Source organism: Pantherophis guttatus, chromosome 9 (genome assembly GCF_059756535.1).
Source record: "Pantherophis guttatus breed Tessera chromosome 9, ASM5975653v1, whole genome shotgun sequence".
In the NCBI taxonomy this organism is placed as follows: Eukaryota; Metazoa; Chordata; class Lepidosauria; order Squamata; family Colubridae; genus Pantherophis; species Pantherophis guttatus.
The window spans coordinates 5,390,262-5,415,000 of NC_142071.1; the positions used below are offsets into that span (position 1 = coordinate 5,390,262).

Sequence of the window (24,739 nt, forward strand, 5' to 3'; positions counted from 1 at the left end):
CCGGTTGACCACTTAGCATCATTCCTAGAAGGGCTGTTACAAATCGATTATTTTCTGAACCCCCCGTGAAGCAATTCCTTTTCTTTCAAAGAATCCTGGCTTTCCAGCACCAGGAAGAAAGTAATACAGTACCCGTTTACATACATATGTATACAGATAGTTCCTCAACTTACAAACATTTTCTTAGCGACTGTTGAAAGTTACAACGGCACTGGAAAACGTGACTCACAACTAGTCTTCACACATACACACACACACTACCATCGCAGCATCCTAGTAGTCAGGTGATCAAAATGCTTTCCTCCTCTTTCTCTCCTTCTTCTCTCTCTCCCTCCCTCCCTTCTCTTCTCTCTTCACTCCCTCTCTCCTCTACCCCTCTCCTCTCTGTCTCCCTCCCTCCCTCTCTTCTCTCCCTCCCTCTCACTGCTTTCTCTCTTCTCTTCACTCCCTCCCTCCTCTTTCCCTCTTCTCTCTCTCCCCCTCCCTCTCTTCTCTCTTCACTCCCTCTCTCCTCTCCCCCTCTCCTCTCTCTCCCTCCCTCCTCTCCCTCTCCTCTCCCCTTCTTCCCTCCCTCTCCTCTCTCTCTCCCTCCCTCCTCTCCTCCTCCCTCCCTTCTCTCCCTCCCTCTCACTGCTTTCTCTCTTCTCTCTTCATTCCCTCCCTCCTTTCCCTCTTCTCTCTCTTCCCCTCCCCCTCCCCCTCTTCTCTCTTCACTCCCTCTCTCCCCCTGCTCTCTCCCTCCCTCCTCTCCCCCTCCTTCCCTCCCTCCCTCCCTCTCACTGCTTTCTCTCTTCTCTTCACACCCTCCCTCCTTCCTCTTCTCTCTCTCTCCCTCCTCTCCTCTCTCCCTCCCTCCTTCCCTTCCTCTCTCCTCTCTCCCTCCCTCCTTCCCGTCCTCTCCTCTCTCTCTCTCCCTCCCTCCTCTCGTCTTTCCCTCCCTCCTTCCCTTCCTCTCTTCTCTCTATCTCCCCCTCCCCTCCTCTTTCCCTCTCTTCTCTCTCTCTCCCCCCCCTTCATTCTCCCTCCTCTCTCTCTACCCTCCCCCCCTCTCTCTGTGTACACACCTTCACTTCTGGTTGCTTTTGAGGTCCAGAGTTAGTAACGGAGCCAGAATTCCTGCCACTAACCATCAGAACGATGAGATTCTCCCTAAGACTTTAGAAGGCTGACTACAATCAGACCAGACAATCAAACTAAATAAATCAGTGGTTTGACTCCAAGGAGCTAAATCAGACCCAGATGCAACTGATCCCCAACTGCATCTCCTCACAACTTGCTCTGACTTCAGTACTAATTTGAAAGCTGGTAAACGGGAAGATCTTCCACCTTTGTTTCTCTCCACCTCCCTGAACTTATTCTCTCCTCTGGCACACCATTAAAAAGATACCGTTGGGGGAAAAAATTTAGTTAAAATAATTCATCCATTTATATTTCTCCCACTCCTCCACGGAAACTTGGAAAGGCAATTTAAGTCTTCTCTCTTTTTTTTTAAAGCCTCACTGCTACAAAGTACAAAGTGTTGGAACATCTACAGAAGGGGTGAAGCGCTCCCGGTTCGGACCGGATCACCCGATCCGGTAGCGATGGCGGCGGTTGGTTCGGAGAACCGGTAGCAAAAATCCCTGCGCCCCCACCCCCCCATGCCCAGCTAAGCCGCGCGATCATCAGAGGCTTTTTTTTTTTACTTTTAAAAGCATTTTTTCTACAACCTCTTCAGCCGAAAAATGCTTTTAAAAGTTTAAAAAAAAAAAAGCCTCTGATGATCGCGCGGCTCAGCTGGGATCGTCAGAGTCTTTTAAAAGCATTTTTTTCTGCAACCTCTTCGGCTGAAGAGGTTGTAGAAAAAAGGCTTTTAAAAGAAAAAAAAAGGCTCTGACGATCAAGGAACTCAGCTGGGATCGTCAGAGCCTTTTAAAAGCATTTTTTTCTGCAACCTCTTCAGTCGAAGAGGTTGTAGAAAAAATGCTTTTAAAAGTTAAAAAAAAAAGTTGGCCACGCCCACCCAATCACATTACCACCACCACCACCAAGCCACGCCCACAGAACTGGTAGTAACAAATTTTACATTTCACCACTGATCTACAGATACCGTGTTTCCCCGAAAATAAGACCCTGTCTTATATTTTTTTGAACCCTGAAATAAGCGCTTGGCCTTATTGCCATGCGTTCAAAAGCCCGATTGGGCTTATTATCAAGAGATGTCTTATTTTGAGGGAAACAGGGTAGAATCTAAATGTCAATCCCAGACATATCTTAAGTAATTGTTATGGCCATTCAATGCTAAACCAGCATCATTTCTTATAAGGCAAGAGAGAAAAAACTTGCTCGGAGAAAACAAGCCATAGCATACTATATTTTGAACAAGGATCTCCTGGGTTGAAAGTGTCCAAACTTGGCAACTTTAAGACTAGGAGGAGCGGAGGAGAAAATGTTGGAGAGCAGTTAAAACTAAACTGTGATCCAGCCATTAAATAAGGTTAGGAGTGGAGGCAAGCATCCCAGGAAATCAGTTTACCAAGCTGTAATCCAGTTAAAAATAAACCTAGGAGGAGTGAAGGAGATATCTTAGAAGTAAATTTTAAAGTGAATTGATTTTGAAATGTTTGTAAGAGAGGAGTAAAATACTTTGTGTTGATTTTTAGATGCAGTTTTGAAGAAATACTGATTGAATTTGGGTCTTTGAAGTAAGGGAAATATATGAAATACTGATTGTTAAAATGACAAATGAATATTATAAAAAGCTGTTTAGATTTGGAATTTAAGATTTAGGGTGATATTTAATAGAATGTTAAATGTTAGAAGAAGATGTTAGATTGAATGGAAAAATTGGGTTTAGAACTTTTTTTTCCTTTTTATTTATTTTTTCTTCTTTTCTCCTTCTTTAAGATGTAATGGATGAAATTTGGAATCTGTATTTATTTTATACCGGATCAAACTTTTGCTCTAAAAAGTTATGTTTTATGTTATAAACATAAAATAAAAAAAAATTTCAAAAAAAAAAAAAAGACTGGTGGACTTCAACTCCCAGAATTCTCCAGCCAGTCATGAAGTCCACCAAGTGGCCAAAGTTACCTGTAACTGCGGTTATAGGAAGATGGACTTCTTTCTTGGTCCTTCCTGATCTCCCAAGGGTTGGAGAAGGAGTATCTACCAGGAGATGGAGAGCCGTTTAAGGGAGGCACCACTGTCACGGGAGACTCTCTGGAATGGGTGAAGCTCCTTTGTTCTGGCATCTGATGTAGTGGAAAAGAGACAGTAGGATGACATTACATAGAAAAGGCCACTAAGATTGCTAACAAAGGTGACTGCCACTATCAATCATAAAATATCTTGCAAATATAACTTTTTATAACAGATAGAACTAAACTGATATTATATATGTGTGTGTCTGTGTGTATATCTATCTATCTATCTATCTATCTATCTATCTATCTATCTATCTATCTATCTTACCTACATCTATCTATCTATCTATCTATCTATCTATCTATCTATCTATATATCTATCTTTCTATCTTACCTACCTCTATCTATCTATCTATCTATCTATCTATCTTACCTACATCTATCTATCTATCTATCTATCTATCTATCTATCTATCTATCTATCTATCTTACCTACCTCTATCTATCTATCTATCTATCTATCTATCTATCTATCTATCTATCTATCATCTATCTTACCTACCTACCTCTATCTACTTACCTACCTACCTCTATCTATCTATCTATCTATCTATCTATCTATCTATCTATCTATCTATCTATCTATCTATCTTCTTTCAATCTACCTACCTACCTACTGGTATCTATCTATCTATCTATCTATCTATCTATCTATCTATCTATCTATCTATCTATCTATCTATCTTCTTTCAATCTACTTACCTACCTACCTACCGATATCTGTCTGTCTGTCTGTCTGTCTGTCTGTCCATCTATCTATCCATCCATCCATCCATCCATCCATCTATCCTATCAACTTTATCCTATCGACTCCATCCATCCTCCATCCCCCAACCCTCATCTTCCATCTCTCTCCATATATCTTTCCATATATATATCACCTTTGTTATTTTACAAATAACTCAAGGCAGTGAACAAACCTAACTCTCTTTCTCCCTCCTCTTTTCCCCACAACAACAACAACAACAACAACAACAACCCTGTGAGGTGGATTAGGCTGGTTTTCATGCCTAAAGCAGGACTTGGAACTCACAGTTGCTCAATTTGCTACAGCATAGAAGCTCCCCAATTACAGGTATTCAGTTTCGCAAACTTTCATTATTCAACCTCCAGGGACCAAGCTGTTTGTCTTTTTAGGAGGGATGCTAAAACAAATGGTGATAAATTCTAGTAATATAGGCGTGAGGCTAAAATATACAATAATCTCACAACCCAAAATGTCCTAGGTAGGACCTAGAGCAACGATAGTGAACCTTTAGGGCTTGGTTCAGAATTCTCTTTCTCTGTCTCTCTCTGTGTCTCTCTCTGTGTTTCTGTGTCTCTCTTTCTCTCTGTGTGTGTGTCTCTCTGTGTCTCTCTCTATCTCTGTCTCTCTCTGTGTGTGTCTCTCTCTCTTTCTTTCTCTCTCTCTCTGTGTTTCTGTCTCTGTCTCTCTGTCTCTCTGTCTCTCTCTCTGTGTCTCTCTCTTTCTCTTTCTCTCTGTGTTTGTCTCTGTCTCTCTCTGTCTCTGTCTCTCTGTGTCTCTCTCTCTCTCTTTCTCTCTGTGTGTTTCTGTCTCTGTCTCTGTCTCTCTCTGTGTCTCTATCTGTCTCTCTCTGTGTGTGTCTCTGTCTCTGTGTCTCTGTCTCTGTGTCTCTTTCTCTTTCTCTCTCTCTCTGTGTTTCTGTCTCTGTCTCTCTGTCTGTCTCTCTCTATCTCTGTCTCTCTCTCTCTTTCTCTTTCTCTCTCTCTCTCTCTCTGTCTCTGTCTGCCTCTCTCTCTCTCTCTCTCTCTGTCTCTCTTTCACTCTGTGTCTTTCTGTGTGTGTGTCTCTGTGTCTCTGTCTCTCTCTCTCTCACTCACTCACTCACACATACACACACACATGGACAAAAGAGAAACAATTCTCTATCTCCCCCATATCTAGGCCACCTGAACTACAAGCACTTGGCTTCGGGTGTTGATGAATGCTGGAGTGTCACCCAAAATGTCATGATATGTCACCTTTGACAGGTAAGCCCTAAGTTTGCCATCCCTGTCTTAGATCCTAATTAAAAAATGAAAGATACTTAAGGCTGAGTTTAACCAAGCAATCCAAATTCTGCATCAAGAAAAGGCAAGATTTGGCAGCCTAAACAAACGATGGGCGAAGTTAGATAAATAACCACACCGGAAGGAAGGAAGGAAAACGGGACCGTTAAAAGGGATAGGGGGTAAAATGTCTCACCCTCCCATAACCACAGGAATGCAATCTGACCAACTGGCTGTGAAGATTTCAGTAAGCCTTGTCAGCAATCTTTCAAATAAATCTCTCTCAACCAGCCACGGAAGCTAGAAATATGTTTTTACAAAACTCTGCAAGTCTCAAGAGGCCAACCTGCATATCTAATATCCCTGGATTTTCTCCATCCTTATAACTGTTATGTAGGCACATCAACAGAGATGGTCAAGTTCTATCAAGTCTAAATGTTCCTCACAGAACCACTTCACCCTTAATCCTGTAATCCCCTGATAAGCCAAAATCTGTCCTGCGGAACAGAATGCAAGCTTTCTATTGTGAGTAGAATAGTTGTTGGGTGGTTGTTGGTTTTTTTTGGGTGGACACGAAACTAAAGACGGAAAGAAATCTCTTCTCAACTTTTATCACAAACCAGAAGTGAGAATCCTCATCAATACTGTTTTAAAAGCTGTTAAACATTTTTAAATGCATGTATCTGAGAAAGAGAGGTACTAAAGGTATCTGGCTTATTATTGATAATTTATTAAGACTAGCCAAAGGGAAAAATCTTGAGAACTCCGTACAACTCCTAACCATCGATCTTTACAGGATTTTAACATTAATTGCAAAGAAGAGCAATTAAGATGATTAAAGGCCTGGAGGCTAAAACATATTAAAAACGGTTGGAGGATTTGGGTCTGGCTAGTCTAGAGAAAAAAAGGACAAGAGGAGACATGATAGCAATATTCCAATATTTGAGGGGCTGCCAAAAAGAAGAGGAGGTCAAGCCTTGGTAGAACAGTGGTTTAATGCACCCTGTTATTAACACAGCTGCCTGCAATTTCTGCAGGTTCAAATCTTACCAGGCTCAAGGTTGACTCAGCCTTCCATCCTTTCTAAGGTAGGTTAAATGAGGACCCAGTTGTGGGGGCAATAAGCTGACTTTGTATAAATATACAAAAGGATGAAGGCTATTGCTTAGCGCATTGTAAGCCGCCCTGAGTCTCCGGAGAAGGGCGGCATATAAATCAAATTTAAAAAAAAAATTATTTTCCAAAGCCCCTGAGGGCAGGACAAGAAACAATGGATGGAAACTAATCAAGGAGAGAAGCAACCTGGAATGAAGGAGAAACTTCCTAACAGTGAGGACAATTAACCAGTAGGATAGCTTTGCCTTCAAAGGTTGGAGGTTTTTAAAGAAGAGACTGGACAGTCACTTGTCTGAAATGATATAGGACAGGGATCTGCAACCTTAAACACTCAAAGAGCCATTTGGACCCATTTCCCACAGAAAAGAAAACACCGGGAGCCACAAAACCCTTCCCGTGCCTGACTATTTCTTGAGTGGCCACAAAACTAGCATATGTAGTTGAATTAAATGTTCTGTTTTCTTCTGAAACTTTTCTTTTCTTGGTTCATGGTTGGCCTGCCGGGGGTTGAAAAGCTCAATAAATCACATGCCGGCGAGTGTCGCACATTGGCGGTTGTGATGCATATTTTGAGGGACGGGGAGCTGCAGCAGAGGGGTGAAAGAGCCACATGCAGCTCCAGAGCCGCAGGTTGCTGACCCCTGGTATAGGATCTCTTGCTTGAGCAGGAGGCTGGACTAGAAGACCTCCAAGGTCCCTTCCAGCTCTATTCTGATTCTAATTTCAAAGCCAAATGCAATCAAGCAGATAAGGAAGGTTGTCATGCCAGACATACCTGACTACATCTTTGTGTAGAGACTTGGAATGCTCTTATTTCATTCCCAGTTCCCTCCCTGTAGAATGCCAACTGATAGAAGGGTTATCCACACCACCATGACTGCTAACTACTGTGCAAAGATAGTTAACAGTAGTAGGGACCCCATCCAAGGGTGAAATCCAAAATTTTTCCCTACCGGTTCTGCGGGCATGGCTTGGCGGGCGTGGCAGGGGAAGAATATTGCAAAATTTCCATTCCCACCCCACCCCACTCTGGGGCCAGCCAGAGGTGGCATTTGCCAGTTCTCCGAACTACTCAAAATTTCCGCTACCGGTTCTCCAGAACCTGTTAGAACCTGCTGAATTTCACCCCTGACCCCATCCCAGCACCACAAAGTCAACCACAGTCAGTCTTCTTCTCCATCCATTTCCACAGACTTTAGAAGACCTGCGTTACCTCACCAGAAGAAAATGTGCGAAGGTCTTTGAAGCAAGCTACATTAGATAGTATTATCGGAACAAAGGCAGCCACTTGCGCTAGGGAGTATTCCAGATTTGGCTCCTGAATAGTGCTAAAATTAAATGTGTAGCCCATACACAACTCATTTCCTGAAAGGGTGTATGTGGGGGTGGGGGCAGGGACACATTCTTGGATGGTTAACTCATCCTTGTTAATCCTTGCCCTGAAGCCTCGGGTGGACCTATCTGATGGCCTGATGGGGCAACATATAGTCCAAAAGTCATCCTTCTGGATCTCTCAGACAAAGCCAGCTCCTGACCAGAAGAGGGCACTCGAATTTTTCCAGTTTCTCCGGCACTGATGGGAGCCAAATTAGAAAGGGCTACAAGAATAGCAAAGATGTTCCCTGGTAATTCACTGAAATGTTGGAAATGCAAGAATAACTATGGAACATACTATCACCTCTGGTGGACTTGTCCAGTGGCAAAACAATTTTGGGCCAAAGTTAAAAAACTTTTAGAGAGATAATAGAGAAACCAGTAAAGGGAGAGCCAGAGCAATTTCTACTAGGGATTCCAATAGAAAATTATATAAAAGAAATACAGTATTTAACACTACATATATTAACAGCAGCTCGCATAATATATGCACAAAACTGGAAGAAGGAATGTCCACCAACAGAAGAGGATCTAATTAAAAAAATCCTCGAATGTGCAGAGATGGACAAGCTCACAAGATTACTATAGAGTATGGTGCAGATGGTATGATTGGTGGGAGAAAAGGAAAAATGAAAAAAAAAAGGAATAAAGGAAAAAAGGGGGAACTGAAATAATACCTTATTGTTTATTTTTGTGATAATATTGCTTGAATGTGCTGAAGATCAAAGGAAAGAGAAGTCGACATAATAGGAAATTAGATTATTTAAGTAGATTAAGATAAAGTTAGAATATATGTAAATAATAAGAAAGGATCACCTTAAAAGAGCTGTAAACAACGGAAAAATGATACGTATATATGTGTTGTTTGTTTTGTGTTTGTTTTAATGTGTTTAAAATAAAAAACTTTTTTTAAAAAAAGAAGGGCTACAATACCAACTACAGCGGGAAAGAACAAAAAGGAAGAGTGAACAGTTTACTCCACTGAATGTGTTAATCGGAGAAAGCAGCTTAGGTAATATTACAGGGCAGGATGGAGGTGTGTGACAATCCTTTTGGGCTTAATTGTGGTTTTAAGTCTTAAATAGTACCTGTATTTAAGATGGGGAAGTATCAGCAGGAAAGGTGGATAAAACTTTGGAGGTACGAACCTTGCAAAAGATCCCTTATCATTGTTTTCTCGAGTACCCAAAATCTGGGATTTAGCTCTTGTCCGTCGTCTGCAATTCCTTTTCAATCTCCCATCTTGTACAACTATAGCAATTTGCCTTAGCAACAACTATAAACTACTTTCACACTCTTTTTAGAAATTTGTATCAAACTGAGCTTTAGTTGGTTGGTCTATTTGTATCAAAAGCAATTTCACTAAAATACACCACTAGTAACCAGAGCTGGTAAATGGTGATCTCCTTTGCCGAGTTCCCAAAATCCAACTAATTTTCCTTGGCCAACTTGGGTGCCACAAGAGATACAACAACTTTGCATCAAGGTTATCACAAACAGCTCAGGCCATCAATGCTGGTAGCAAGACTGTAGTTCAGTATCAAAGTTCTGGATATTAAACAAATCTCAGGTGTAATTCCCAGCATCTTCAGGTAGAAGTACCAGGGAAGAAATGATGCAAAAGATCTTTACTGAAGATCTTGGGAGAATTAGACAGACAGAGAGTCTGACTGAGTCATTTTTCTACGTTCAGTACCAATTTTACTCCTAACAGGACAAAGAAAGACTTTCCATTCCATCTTAAGAGAAGCTGTAAGGGTTCGGATTGTACTGTCGAAAATATTACATTGAAAGCAGGCAAGATAAAAATCACTCCCGATAGGAAAATACCGAATAGCGAAACGAGAAGTAGTTTCACTAATGACTCAACGTTTTTTAGAAGTTCTGAATTGCTCGACCGGGAAACAAGAATGCTTTGGTGACTGCTGGGGGCTATAGGTTTCCTTTGGCTTAATTCGTGCCAACTCCACCCGTTTCTAGCCAAAAACAGAGGTGGCTGTGGTGACACATGGCGTTGCTTTATCATGACTGAATTATTAGAAGTGGCTCCACATGGAGCTCCCTCTGAAATACATCCAGAAATTTCAAAGAGGTCCTATAATGCTCCTAACTGGAATTAATCATTATGAACATGTAACTCCCTTAGCTCTGTGTTCATGATTTACTTTGGGTCCAATTCAGAGCACTAAGTCAGCTTCCAATGGTTAAGGGTGGGGCTACTGAAAAGACGGCCTCCTCACCTATAAGCTCCTTGGCTCATTAAGATCTTCTGGAAATGCAGAACCAGCATTGTTTTCACAAGACAAAACATCTGGATAGGACTAGAGAGACACCCCAGAGATCTGACTAAGGACGGTTGACAAAGCCAGAGGGTTAAACACTATTGACTTGAAGGAGGTGTTCCCTGTTGAGATGTGTTTTTTTTTTTTTTTTAAACATTTCGGAAACCAGCAGAAAATGGCACAACTGTTTTTTTTTTTGATGATAACATCTGCTTAATTTCAGCGATGTAACTGGTGAAAGCAGAAAAGAAATTGCTTTGGGGGCTACAATTTCCCCTCCCCTCATGCAAACCGTTGTATGCTGGAAGAACTCTTGATGAATGAGAATTGTCTGCAAGGGTTTAGATGGATGGAGCCTTTGAGAAGATAATTCGCACTCTCCCTTTTTAAGCCGTGAAGGACTATCATAGGTATGTGGAAGAGTCACATTAATGGACTTGTTGTTTGCATAGTACACAGGACGGAGTCAGGCCTAAATTCCTGCCTTGTGTTTTCACTGCTCCCTATTTCGGTTGGCTAACCTTCTCCAAGTCACCAAGGAATGGCGGCTTATTATTATTCTCCCCTTATTCCTTTCAACTGCTAGAACAGTTTGGATGAAAAAACAAAAGTGTCAAAGGATTTGCTAAATGGGGATAATCTGATAATCTGGTATAAATTCAAGGTTCGAACTATGATAGCATACCAGCTCATATATCTTCTAATATCGGTTTTTGGACTTGAGTTCTTATCCCCAAATCGGACACCCGTCAATTACAATCAACGAAACGCCTATCTCACTTTCTTCAGCGTTTACATTTCTGGGTTTTTCAAAACCAGCCTGTTCCTTCTCATTTCTCCCGATTTGAGCCGTTCCTTAACTAAATACCCCCCCCCCCACTCCCCACCGGCAAATTTGCTTGCCAATAGAAGCCGGGAGCATTGTGATCTGGGCCAGCTGGCAGCAGGCCACATCCATTTTAACTACCCACATCAGCCTCAACAGAGATTCCCCATATGTTTGAGATTCAGCTGGCTGCTGTAGAGGATTTAATCCAGCATCAAACAACAGGGACCTTTCGAGAGGCCTACCCGTGAATGCATAATATTCATGGCAGCTCTAATGGGACACCTACCTTCTCCAGTGCTATGTTAGCCTTAGTAAAGCCTGAAAAGTACCCCTGGCAGAATCCACCAGAATGACAATTTTCCACTCAGGTAAACACACTTAGGTAAGAAAAACCAAAAGTACACGTATAAACTGGACCAGGCTTAATAGCAGTAACCATGAGGGGGATCTTGGAGTCTTAGTGGACAACCAGTTAAAAGATGAGCCAACAGTGTGCAGAGGCAGCCAAAAAAAGCCAATGCAATCCTAAATTGCATTAACAGAGGGATGCAATCAAGATCAAGGGAGGTACTAATACCACTCTATAAAGCCTTATAGTAAGACCACACCTAGAGTACTGCATCCAGTTTTGGTCACCACACTATAAAAAGGATGTTGAAACTCTAGCGAAAGTGCAGAGGAGAGCAACCAGGATGATTCAGTGACTGGAGGCTAAAACATATGAAGAACGGTTACAGGAACTGGGCGTGGCTAGTCGAGCCATGTTAGCCGAGCCGAGGTGGCGCAGTGGTTAGAGTGCAGTACTGCAGCTACTTCAGCTGACTGCTAGTTCAGCAGATCAGAGGATCAAATCTCACCGGCTCAAGGTTGACTCAGCCTTCCATCCTTCCGAGGTGGGTCAAATGAGGACCCAGATTGTTGGGGGCCATATGCTATTTAGTATACTGTCTTTGGTGTAAGCCGCCCAGAGTCCTCGGAGAGTGGGCGGCATAGAAATATGAATAATAAAAATAAATAAATAAATGGTCTAGTGAAGAGAAGGACCAGGGGAGACAGGATAGCAGTCTTCCAATATTTGAGGGGCTGCCACAGAGAGGAATGGGTCAACCTGAAGGCCAGACAAGGAATAATGGACGGAAAGGGGCCTTGGAAGTCTTTTGGTCCAATGCTCTGTTCAAGCAGGAGACCCTATACCAGTAATGGCTAACCTTTTTGCCATCACGTGCCAGGAAGGGGGGGGCGAGGGAGGTTCGCCCCTGCGTGTGCCACACCCATAATTCTATGTGCCCCGCCACGCACATGCGAGCACGACCCCCCTTCCCCCCCATTCCTGGCACGCAATAGTGCGGTAGGCCCGTTTTTCTTTCTCACCTGGCTCCAGATCCTCTCTATGCATCTGGGGAGGGCGAAAACAGCCTTCCTCACCCCCTTGGAGGACAGAAGTTGAGAAACGGGCTGTTTCAGGCCTCCAAGGGGGTGGGGAAGGCTGTTTTCACCCTCCCCAGATGCATAGAGAGGATCTGGAGCCAGGGAGAAAGAAAAACGGGCCTTTCCCCCCACCCCAGGCCCTCTTCTGGTGGGCCCAAAAGGGTCGAAAATCAGCTGACAGAGCTGAGCTGGCGTGCCAGGCAACATGACTCCGTGTACCACCTGTGGCACACGTGCCATAGGTTCGCCATCATGGCCCTATACCATTCTGGACAAATGGCAGTCCAAGCTCTTCTTAAAAATCTCAATCGATGGAACACGTCCAACTTCTGAAGGCAAGCCCTTCCTCTGAAAGTGGAAACTCCTCCACTTTCTCTTTAATGGTCTTCCATCTGTTACTTCTTGTCCTGCCCTGAGATGCTTTGGAGAATAGCTCAACACCCTTTTCTCCGTGAGAGCCCCTTAAATATTGGAAGACTGATATCACGTCACCTCTAATCCTTCTCTTAAATTAGATCCGACAAACCTAGTTTGATGCATTTTACATGACGCTCACTCTTTTCTGACCCGCATCTTTTAAATGCTGGGGGGTGCTTGCTTTGCCCCTTTTCTTCCCAACCTCTAGCAGCTTCTTCATCTAAAGACATATTTTTTTGCTAGACAAATAGTAAATCCTTCTTGGCAGTCCCAGCTGCATCTGCTTAAAAACCTTGGAGACAGAGGGAGGGGGTGGTGGGTTAAAGTCCTTCCTAAATAAGAACAAATGTTTCTGGGAAGAGCAGACTGCAGGAGTCTTCACAGAAAGACCCTCATCAGCATTGCTTATGATCTCCCTTAACCCCCCTATCCCACCCAAGAAACAAAGGAATTTGTAAGAATAGACAATTTCAAAAGAGACAGTCTAGTCTAGCCTTCGTCAACTTGGTACGCTGTTAGGTCAGAAGTTCCATCAAGCTGTTCCTCCTGAGTGGCCTCCTTTCCTCTCTAATGAGGACCTCTGATTCTTGACCCCAGAATACCTACCTATCTTAAAGGTAAAGGTTCCCCTTGCACATATGTGCTAGTCGTTCCTGACTCTAGGGGGCGGTGCTCATCTCTGTTTCAAAGCCAAAGATCCAGCGCTGTTCGAAGACTTCTCCGTGGTCATGTGGCCGGCATGACTCAACGCCAAAGGTACACGGAACGCTGTTATCTTCCCACCAAAAGTGGTCCCTATTTTTCTACTTGCATTTTTTTAATGTGCTTTTGAACTGCTAGGTTGGCAGAAGCTGGGACAAGTAACGGGAGCTCACCCCGTTACGCAGCACTAGGGATTCGAACCGCTGAACTTCCAATCGACAAGCTCAGTGTCCTCTGAGCCCTCTTTCATCAATCTTTTCATATTGATCTGTGGGCTTTTGTTAAATCATTTCCATTTTCTTAGAGACCCTGTAGGCAAAAATATATCATTCTCTGGAATGCAACTCATCCAGCAACCGCTTCGGAGACAAATCTTAAATCTGCTGCCTTTTTATAGTCTATTCTGATCTAGAAGACAATAGTTTAACTGGTCAGACAAGGAAAGGACAATAGAATCACCAGTCTAATGTTAGTAGCATGATTTGTTGAACGATGTTGGTAAACTTAAGCTGTCAGTAAAGACAGTATTAGGGACGCAGTGCCTCAGTGGCTAAGACACTGAGCTTTCGATCGAAAGGTCGGCAGTTCAGCGGTTCGAATCCCTAGTGTCGCATAACGGGGTGAGCTCCCGTTACTTGTCCCAGCTTCTGCCAACCTAGCAGTTTGAAAGCACGTAAAAAATGCAAGTAGAGAAATAGGGACCACCTTTGGTGGAAAAGGAACAGCATTCCGTGCGCCTTTGGCGTTGAGTCATGCTGTCCACGTGGCCACAGAGATGTCTTCAGACAGCGCTGGCTCTTTGGCTTTGAAACAGAGATGATCAACACCCCCTAGAGTCGGGAACGACTAGCACATATGTGCAAGGGGAACGTTTACCTTTAAAGACAGTAGCCCCCTGGTATAGCTACATCTGAGATACTGATCAATGAAGGTTTATCCCAGCTTAGAAAGGGATAACTGTACCGGAATATGGAGCTTGGTGCCTGACATGGTTAGGAAGCTGGGTTGACAATCAACAAGCCCACATTTGGGACCTGAGTGCTGCTCTCGCCATTTGCTCCAGCTCCTGCCAACCTAGCAGTTCGAAACTGTGTAAAAATGCAAGTAGATAAATAGGTACCACATTGATGGGTTGATTAATGGGGACATGATGTCACAACTAGGCATCCCCTAGGCCAGAGGTCACCAACCTTTTGGTCCTCAGGGACCACTAAATTCATAATTTTAAATCCCGTGGACCACTAACATGATCTGTCTAATGGCCAGCTGGGTGAGTGTGGCTAGGTGGTCATGTGACTGGGTGGGCGTGACCAACTCATCTACTCGCACGGGCTCCTTAGGGCCCCAACAGGAAGCAGTTGTTGGAGCTAGGCAGCCACCGTGAGAAAGAGTTGGCGAAACAGCTCAGTTCAAATTGGATCTGGCCGAGAAGGAGGCTCAGCAGAAGCACCTCACTGAGGACTAGGAGCATAGGCTTTCCAAGCAGAGAGAAGACCTATGAGAGTGCAAGGCCAGGTACTGGCGCCTGGAAGCTCAGAGGGCTGAGATGGTCAGCCAGTTCCAGGCCATGATGCAGTCCCATTGGAACAAGGCCCTCGGGCTCTTCGCCGCCAGCGGCGCTTCCCTCCAGCCTTCGCCCAAAGCCCCACACCAGGAGGCTGAAGCAGACCCCAAGTCGGAATTTCTGCCCCCCTCCTACCCACACAAAAAGACCCCGAAGGGGGAGACTCTGCAGCAAATGTTCATTGCACATATCTGTCCCAGGGGGCGTAGTTTGAGGACCTCCTGATTTAGTACAATATTAAAAATGCAAATAATTTTTCTGCGGACCACCAAAATTTTCTCACGGACCACCAGTTGGTGACTGCTTGCCTTAGGCAATGCTGATGTTACCACTGGGCTTATCCCATAAGCAGTTGGGACTGCTTTTAGAGAGGCTGTGATACGCCTATTTTTGAGAACACACTGTAATTTTTCATTTATTTCTCATCCCCAAATGAGAAAGAAACGCTGCCTCCAACTTCAGTAATCCTGGTTAGAAGCGCTCTCAAAGACCACATAGAGAGGAAAGGGGAAGGAATTTGTTTTCCATTTTCCCATATTGCTTTAATATATGGTCACTCAAGACAGTGAGTTGGCAATTGAGTCAGTGCAGTCAAAATAAATCTTCACCTAAACCCCAAGTCATGTATGGAATTTTCTGCCACAGAAACAAAATGGCTGCCGACTCGGAGGTCTAATCCTTTTCTTGTTTATTCCCCCTCTTTACTTGTTATGTTATTTTTTAAGATCAACAGTGGGTTTCCTATATTTTATTTTCAACCCTTCTTCAGGCTTTCCTTCGAGATGAAGGAGCTGAAAAAAAAAATTCTGAATAAATAAGAACAAATTCAGAAAGGAGGCATGGTTTCTGCCTTGCGGAGAAGAGGTGGTATTCAGCAGGTTCTGACCAGTTCTGGAGAACCGGTAGCGGAAATTTTGAGTAGTTCGGAGAACTGGTAACTACCACCTCTGACTGGCCCCGCCCCCATCTATTCTCTGCCTCCCGAGTCCCAGCTGATCGGGAGGAAATGGGGATTTTGCAGTATCCTTCCCCTGGAAGTGGGGAGGGAATGGGGATTTTGCAGCATCTTTCCCCTGGAGTGGGAAGGGAATGGGGATTTTGCAGTATCCTTCCCCTGGAGTGAGGTGGGAATCAAGATTTTGCAGTATCCTTCCCCTGTAGTGGGGTGGGAATGGAGATTTTGCAGTATCCTTCCCCTGGAGTGGGGAGGGAATGGAGATTTTGCAGTATCCTTTCCCTGCCCTGCCCACCAAGACATGCCCTGCCCACCAAGACACACCCACAGAACCGGTAGTAAAAAAATTTGAATCCCACCAATGCCTAGGACCTCACTTGGTAAAGGCCACCACCTGGGGAAGATTTTAGCTGAACCCTGGACTAAATGAATCTTACTTCCTCCCATGTATCTCTCTGGGCATCCAAACTATCTGAATATTACGAGAACAAAAGGACATCTATAGCAATCTAGAGGAGCTTCTTCCTTGTTCTGGAACTTAAGCTGAACAGAGCGTTCTAGAAGTAACATTAAGTCCCGTGGTCTCCCTTTCTGGGAAGCTGCCCTGTTAAGGAATTTTCTGGGGGAAGTAAGATAAAGGAGAACCAGTCGGGCCCAAACATCAGCTCATTAGCCTCCAACCTTCAAATTTGAGCCCTCAGCTCAAGGCAACAGCTGGGTTGGAGGAGGTCAACCTAAAACAGGGCCAAGAACTAAAGCAAATAAATATTGGAAGGGAAAGAAAATGATGAGGAGAAAGCAAGACCTTGTAGAGCTGGGATGACTAAAATGCCAGCTGGCAAGCAGTATGTTTTGGGCCAACCTCTCCTCCCAAAAATTTGGGCTTGAAAAACAGCCCCAGAATATATCAAAAACACAGACAGACCGGTCAGCGGAGCCAAAGCAAGCAAACAAACAAGAATTCCAACCCAAAAGAGCAACAGCAGAGGGAAATGCCAGGACACACGGGCATGGAGACAAGACCTCAAAGACCATAGCAGGAGAGGCAGAAAAAGTTCCTTAGTAGGGCAGAAGCATTCCAGAAGATCACCCTGGGAAGTTGGCTTACAAACTCAGAAAACGTTCAGTACAACAACTTGCAAGGGGAAAGTGCGGCCAACGAGTTACATATCTGTATTGTGGAAGTAATCACAATGTTCATCGTAACTACAAGTCAACGACGACGAATGCTTTCAATGGTTAGGAGAGTTCCAGGTTCATTAAACTCGTTGTCATTTTCACACAAAGACATTTCGTGACTTATCTTCCCCCTTAGCGCAGGCGAAAGACCGAAGCTGAGAATGTGCCTAAGGCAGGGTGGATAAAAATCAATGATTTTTTTTAAAAAATCAAAAAAATCAGATTTTTTAATTTAAATCGGATTTTTTTGATTTAAATTGGATTTTTTTTTTATTTTTATCGAATTTATTTTAATAAAAAACTTTTGGGGTAAAAATCTATCGTGAGATAGTTTTCTATTTAAGATACCTAAATAATTTAGTTTATTCAGCATGAAATGGAGCTTAGTTCTGTAGCACGAGGCTGTTTATTCCGCAACACTGGGACTATCAGTGAGTCAACAGCGGGTCAAAGGAGTAGCAGAGATGACAGTTGCTCTTTAAAAATTATGATTTAAATCGAGTCGATTTAAATCAAGCCTTTTTACTAGTGATTTAAATCATGATTTAAATTGTGATTTAAATCAACTCGATTTAAATCAAATCCACCCTGGTCTAAGGCCACCAAAGTAAGTTCACAGCTACCTTAAGATTCAAAATGGAGCTTCAAAGCTCAGTCCTGCAGCCATAACACCACATCAACTTGCATTCTCATTTAAATATTGTTCCCTAAATCAGAGGTCTCCAACCTTGGCAACTTGAAGACTTGTGGGCTTCAACTCTGGAGAGTTGAAGCCCACAAGTCTTCAAGTTGCCAAGGTTGGAGATCTTTGCCCACAAGTCTTCAAGTTGCCAAGGTTGGAGACCCTTGCCCTAAATGATCTTCATGTTTCCATTTATGGCCACATTCTGGCAAAAAAAAAGAGAGAAAGAGAGAGAGAAAAGCATTGTAGAATGAACATTCTTGAGAGCTACAGACTTGCCAAATCTAGATTGAACAACCTACAAAAGCATTAAGTCGAACCAGTTTGATGTGTCCTTCAGGGCTCAGGATTACATTGACGAAGGGTGGAGAAAAATGTTGAGTTGAATATTTTTGTTAGATTATAGTTTCACAGGGCAGGGCAATATCTTTTGCTTCTGACATCTGCTTAAAGCCTTCAGGATGTAAGCGACTGATTTATGGATTTCACTGAACTATTGATTTGAATTAAAACCAATGCAGTAAAACGCAGCCACTGAAATTTGCATGAATGAAGCGGATTTGTCTCAGCGGATTTAAAATCTGAACGCTTCATTTCAGGATTACACAATCTCCAATTGTGTTAACCCTTTTGTCTTTCCCCCAGTGGAGACTGGAACTGATCATCAAACATAAGAAGGCTGGGGGCGGAGGAGTTAAGAGTGCCTGAACGTTTTCTCATGGGAAAATACTTTAGACAGCCTAACTATTAAAGTGGTCCTGATTTCCAAGAAATTAATAGTAGACAGACATTTTAAAAGCTTCAGGGTGTGCAGTCCAGTGAAAAGAAGAACTAGGGGTGACATGACAACATTGTGCCAGTATTTGTGAGGCTGCCACAAAGAAGAGGGCCAGGTTATCTTCGAGACCGCCTTCTATCACATAGCTCCCGGCGAGCGGTAAGATCCCACAGAGTTGGTCTCCTCCAGGTCCCGTCAGCTAAACAATGCCGGCTGGCGGGCCCACGGGGGAGGGCCTTCTCTGTGGCTGCCCCAGTTCTCTGGAACCAGTTACCTCCTGAGGTCCAGACCATCCCCACCCTATATAGCTCAGGGCCAGGTTATCTTCGAGACAGGGTTGGGTTCTAAATTTTTTTACTATCGGTTCTGTGGGCATGGCTTATTTTGTGGGTGTGGCTTGGAGGTCATGTGACTAGGTGGGCGTGGCTAGCTGGTCAGAGTCATTTCTGGAAGGTCCTCGCACTTACGACCAGTCCTCGCACTTACGACCCGACTCATTTGTTTGCTTTTAACACTGATCAGCTGTAGGACGGCCCTTTGAAGCCCCTCGGCAAGAGTGTAAACAGTTTTTTTCCCTCTAGTCATCAGCTGGGACTCAAGAGGCAACATTAGATTGGGGATGGGACAAAATAAAAGGTAAGAATAATGTGGGTGGGTGGGTGGGTGGGAGGGCGGTGGGGGGGAGAACTGGTTCGGTGACATCATATCGTCACCGCTACCAACTCGGCCGAACTGGACTGAACCGGGAGGAACCTACCACTGCTTCGAGACCGCCTTCTATCACATAGCTCCCAGCGACCGGTAAGATCCCACAGAGTTGGTCTCCTCCAGGTCCCGTCAGCTAAACAATGCCGGCTGGCGGGCCCACGGGGGAGGGCCTTCTCTGTGGCTGCCCCAGTTCTCTGGAACCAGTTACCTCCTGAGGTCCGGACCATCCCCACCCTATTGGCCTTCCGAAAAGCGGTGAAGACCTGGCTTTTCCGGCAGGCCTGGGGCCGTTGATCTCGCTCTTGTGATCCGGCGAGATCCAGCCATGAAGGGTGTGAATGGGTTTTAATGTTTTAATTTTTAAATGTTTTTATAATGGTGTTTTTTGTTTTTTTTTAAATGCATTGTAAGCCGCCCTGAGTCTCCGGAGAAAGGCGGCATATAAATGAAAGAAAGAAAGAAAGAAAGAAAGAAAGAAAGAAAGAAAGAAAGAAAGAAAGAAAGAAAGAAAGAAAGGATGAAGAAAGAAAGAAAGAAAGGATGAAGAAAGAAAGAAAGAAAGAAAGAAAGAAGGAAGGAAGGAAGGAAGGAAGGAAGGAAGGAAGGAAAGGAAGGAAGGAAGGAAGGAAGGAAGGAAGGAAGGAAAGAAAGAAAGAAAGAAAGAAAGAAAGAAAGAAAGAAAGAAAGAAAGAAAGAAAGAAAGAAAGAAAGAAAGAAAGAAAGAAGGGGTCAAGTCTATTTTCCAAAGCACCAGAGGGCAAGACAAGAAACAATGAATGGAAACTAAACAAGGAGAGAACCAACTTAGAACTAAGGAGAAATTTCCTAACGGTGAGAACCAGTAGCCAGTGGAACAGCTTGCCTTCAAAAGTTGTCGGTGCTCCATAAATGGAGGCTTTTAAGAAGATGCTGGACAGCCATTTGTCTGGAACGGTACGGGGTTTCCTGCTTGAGCAGGGCGTTCACCTCCAAGGTATCTTCCAATTCTGCTAGTCTGTTCTGTTTATCATAAGGGAGGTTAACTGCAGTGGTGGGTTGCCCCAGGTTCGGACCGGTTCGCAAGAACCGGTAGTAAAACTGGCAGGAGGCCCCGCCCACCGCCTTGGATGCCGTCATCAGCGATCTGAGCATGCGCAGAAGCAAAGTGCGCGATCCCATTGCAAACCGGTAGTAAAGGTAAGTAGAAACCACCCCTGGATAACTGGATTTTCTATAGATGTTCTATCGTGCTTAATTCTATTAATTATTACAGCCATAGACCACCCTGCCCATATCTGCATCAATATAAGAGCCTTGGTGGTGCAGCAGACTAAAGCACTGTTAACTAACACCAGCTGCCTGCAATTACTGCAAGTTCAAATCTCACCAGGCTCAAGGTTGACTCAGCCTTCCATCCTTTCGAGGTAGGTAAAATGAGGACCCGGATTGTGGGGGCAATAAGCTGACTTTGTATAAAAAAGAACACCACTTAGGGGGGCCCGAAAGCCCTACTAAGCAGGTATATACAAAAGTATGAAGGCTATTGCTTAATGCATTGTAAACCACCCTGGGTCTCTGGAGAAGGGCGGCATATAAATCGAACCAATCAATCAATCAATCAATCAATCAATCAATCAATCAATAAATATCCTTCAAATCCCATCCCACTAAAAAAAATAAAAGCAGACCAATATTCCTTCTTGCTGAATGAGAAAATACCGCAATTCCTTTTTTTTTTTTTTTTAAAGAAATAAGTGATTGAGAAATACTTTCAAGTAAAAACAGGGAATGCAAGGATGGACAATCAAAGGCAATACTTAATATTTCTGATGGCATAAAAAAAATCCTAGCAATACAAGATGAGTGGGGCCAGATCCTATATGTGGGTAGAAGAACCAATATTTTACATTTATTTTCCAAAAAGTTTGGTAGGGACGTGTAGGTTGCCTCCAATTTGGAAGTGCGCAAGGGCTATTTTAGGATGGTATAGCTATTGTACAGAATAAAGGTTCCCCTTGCATATATGTGCTAGTTGTTCCTGACTCTAGGGGGCGATGCTCATCTCCATTTCAAAGCCGAAGAGCCAGCGCTGTCCGAAGACGTCTCTGTGGTCATGTGGCTGGCATGACTCAACGCCAAAGGCGCACGGAACGCTGTTTCCTTCCCACCAAAGGTGGTCCCTATTTTCCTACTTGCATTTTTTACGTGCTTTCAAACTGCTAGGTTGGCAGAAGCTGGGACAAGTCACGGGAGCTCACCCCGTTACGCGGCACTAGGGATTCGAACCGCTGAACTGCCGACCTTTCGATTGACAAGCTCAGCGTCCCAGCCACCGCGTCTCTTTGCTTGTATAGAATACGCCCATTGAATTCTTCAGAAGGCTCTGGGAATCGTAAAACTGAGAGCAAGGGACCTTGGTCTAGAAGACGACAAACCATTGTTGCTGTTCTATTTACAACTACTTGTAAATAATAAGAGTGGAGGAGGAGGAGAAGAAATATAACCTGATATGATTCTTGAGAGCCAAGACCTTCTCAGGTAAGCTGCTAATATCGTTGAAAAGCTTAGCTGCTTAACTTCCAACTTCTCTAGACTTCTTGCTCCTCCTCTAAGCATCATGAGATGCTGCGACATTCACACCAGGGGTTCCCTTACGAACTACCTGAACAGGTCTCTTCGGCTGAGGCAATCGTGGATTTACTTGCAAAAGATACTTTTAATAGGCCTCAGGAGGAAGACCTATTCAGCCTGCCCCTCGTGTAAAAGATGCAAGCAGCATCTCCCCAAACTGGTTTTGCCTCCCTGGATCCCATTTGTTGCTTGGAGACATCAAGCAAACGTTCCCCAGCCAGCCAGGTGCGTTGTGGGCTGCCGAGACATGTGAAGGAGAGCTGCCGGTTCAAAGCAACCAGATCACCAGCTGAGACAGAAGCCTGAAGGGCCAACAAAGGCTACAGAAGTCCCTCAGTTAGCTGAGGGCAATGGAGATGAATGAGCCATCATCTTAAGACGCGAGAATACAAGTTCTATAAAAAGGGAAAGAGAATAATAGCAGGTCGAATCGTCGTTAAGTTGAAGTCATGTTTTTTTTTTTTTTTAAACCTCTTTGATCACGTTACAAAAATATTAGCTGACTATGCTTCTCTGGCTCCGATTTATGATGGTCCCTGCTGCTAAAGCGATTAAAGAAGCAGAGAATTCAGCCAAGTTATATGGGTTTAACTGCATTTCTTAACAAGCTCCCCCTCTACCTTTTCTTTCCGTGCTCCTTCTGGTTTTTTTCCCCACAGTCAAACCGTTTCCTATAAATCACCTGTGTCACAAATACTGTGTCTTTTCCAGAGCGAAATCTGAACCGGTTTGCTACTGGTTCGCTGGCAGTGCATGCGCATTGAGCTCGCGCTGTGCGCGCACTCATGCGCAGTACACACCAAAAGGAGGCTAGGTAAGTAGAACAGTGGGGGCATGAGTGCGCGCACAGCGCGAGCTTGATCAGATGTGCCATGCAATTTAGCTTCGCTAAATTTAGCTCCGCTAGAAAGCTGGATTTCCTGCTTTTTTAAACTACCGGTTCGGAGCGAACTGGTAGCATTTCACCCCTGCTTATGTATCGTCCCAGAGAATCGCAAAAAGAGTTTGAGCTCACACACTTTTTTTACCTGTCTGTTGCTTGACTCCTGCTGACTCTGAAGTGAAGTCCCCATTGATTGGAAGCTAAAAAAAAAAAAAAAGAGCACAGAAACATGTAAACAGGTTTGCTTATTATGGGTAAGAAATAGGAAGAAGTATGTGCTTAGGGCAGTGGTTCTCAACTTCAGTCATTTTAAGATGTGTGGACTTCAAGTTCAAGAGTTCCTCTGCCAACTCGTGATGGCTCGCTTTATGACTGCTCCAGAGGTGGGTTTCAGCAGGTTCTGACCAGTTCTGGAGAACCGGTAGCGGAAATTTTGAGTAGTTCGGAGAACCGGTAGTAAAAATTCTGACTGGCCCCACCCCCATCTATTCTCTGCCTCCTGACTCCCAGCTGATCGGGAGGAAATGGGGATTTTGCAGTATCCTTCCCCTGAAGTAGGGTGGGAATGGAGATTTTACAGTATCCTTCCCCTGCCACACCCACCAAGCCACACCCACAGAACCCGTAGTAAAAAAATGTTGAAACCCATCACTGGACTGCACTAACTTGTGACAGAATTCCAGTCCCAGTGTAGTGTAAGTTGAGGACTGCTTGTATACACATTAAATAACAATAGAAATCTTAACATTAAATTATGAGTTCAAGGGTGAAACTTATAACTGTTATGTACTTCGATGCGAATTGTAGTGGTTCTTTTTTTTCTTTATCTTATACTCAACTTTGGATGAAAAGTTAAATAATTGTATGCCTGTAATTCTCAATGGCAATTAGTATTGATTTTTTAAAAAAAAATAGTTCTCGTTATTTTCAATACTTTAAGCAATACTTTAAACATAATAGAATGCTAATAATTCTAATCGTATTATGTATACTTCATTTACTATTATTTCTGGAAGTCCTCCACTAATACGGATTCCCCAATTAAACAAATATATTAATTTACTGCATTTACATCCTGCCTTTTCTTCTGAAAATTGAAGGAGACTTTTTTTAGATGTAGGGATGGTAATCTTTCCTTCTTGGTCAAGCAATTCTGTAAAATAGGTTAGATAGGGAAGATATGGCTGGCCCAGTATCTCTTAGTGAACTCTACCATCTATTTGAAGACGTGTCTCCTCATTTCTAGTCCAAGTAGCTCAAAACTGTACTATAATTCTTCATGAATGCACCTTCAACATAAGGGATTCATTGTGGTGTGCTGCCAGATAACCCAGAGGTGAAATCCAGCAGGTTCTAACAGGTTCTGGAGAACAGGTAGCGGAAATTTTGAGTAGTTCGGAAAACCGGCAAATGCCACCTCTGGCTGGCCCCAGAGTGGGGAGGGAATGGAGATTTTTGCAATATCCTTCCCCTGCCACGCCCACCAAGCCACGCCCACAGAACCGGTAGAGAAAAATTTTGGATTTCACCCCTGAGATAACCTAATTACATGCAGGTTCCTCCTGATCTAAGAAGATGTATTTTTCACCCTACTAGCTTCGGGTGGGCTGAATGCCAAAGATTTTGTTCTCCATGTCTTTCTTTCGACGTTTCTATGGGCAGACTAAACAGACTTTTGATCGGATTCCGTTCCTAAAGGTGTTGTCTACCTGCGGCTGTTTATCACGGGCTCCCCTCTGATCTCTGTGGGCAGACTGGGTCTCACTGGGCTGTATGGGCTGCCAGGTCGATACCCAGGAGATGAAGGACTGTAGGGGCTGGTGGGCCGTGGACTGATGGAAGCTGGGCTTGAGTAGGAAGATCTCACTGAATTCTGACCATTGTCTCTAGTTCTTACCACATCCTGTTGGAAAAGGCAAACATAACTTAGAAAAAAAAAGAAGTTCAGAAGAATAGGCTGTATACAGAAAATCAAAGAGACATCAACTACTGTGGCATAAATTAATACTAGCTGTTCTTTTTATAGGATCCCAAAA

At 43.8% G+C, this 24,739-nt stretch overlaps 1 protein-coding gene across 1 annotated transcript in view; it reads right to left on the bottom strand.

Annotated features, from left to right (window-relative positions):
* Positions 1-24,739, bottom strand: part of PDLIM2 (PDZ and LIM domain 2) — an 85,467-nt gene that overhangs the window by 17,111 nt on the left and 43,617 nt on the right. Inside the window, exons 5-7 of the mRNA XM_060693585.2 lie at positions 24,413-24,606; positions 22,849-22,903; positions 3,073-3,233 (exon numbers count right to left, since the gene is read on the bottom strand). Of these exons, the coding sequence (XP_060549568.2) occupies positions 3,073-3,233; positions 22,849-22,903; positions 24,413-24,606 (410 nt within the window). The remainder of the gene's footprint in view (positions 1-3,072; positions 3,234-22,848; positions 22,904-24,412; positions 24,607-24,739) is intronic.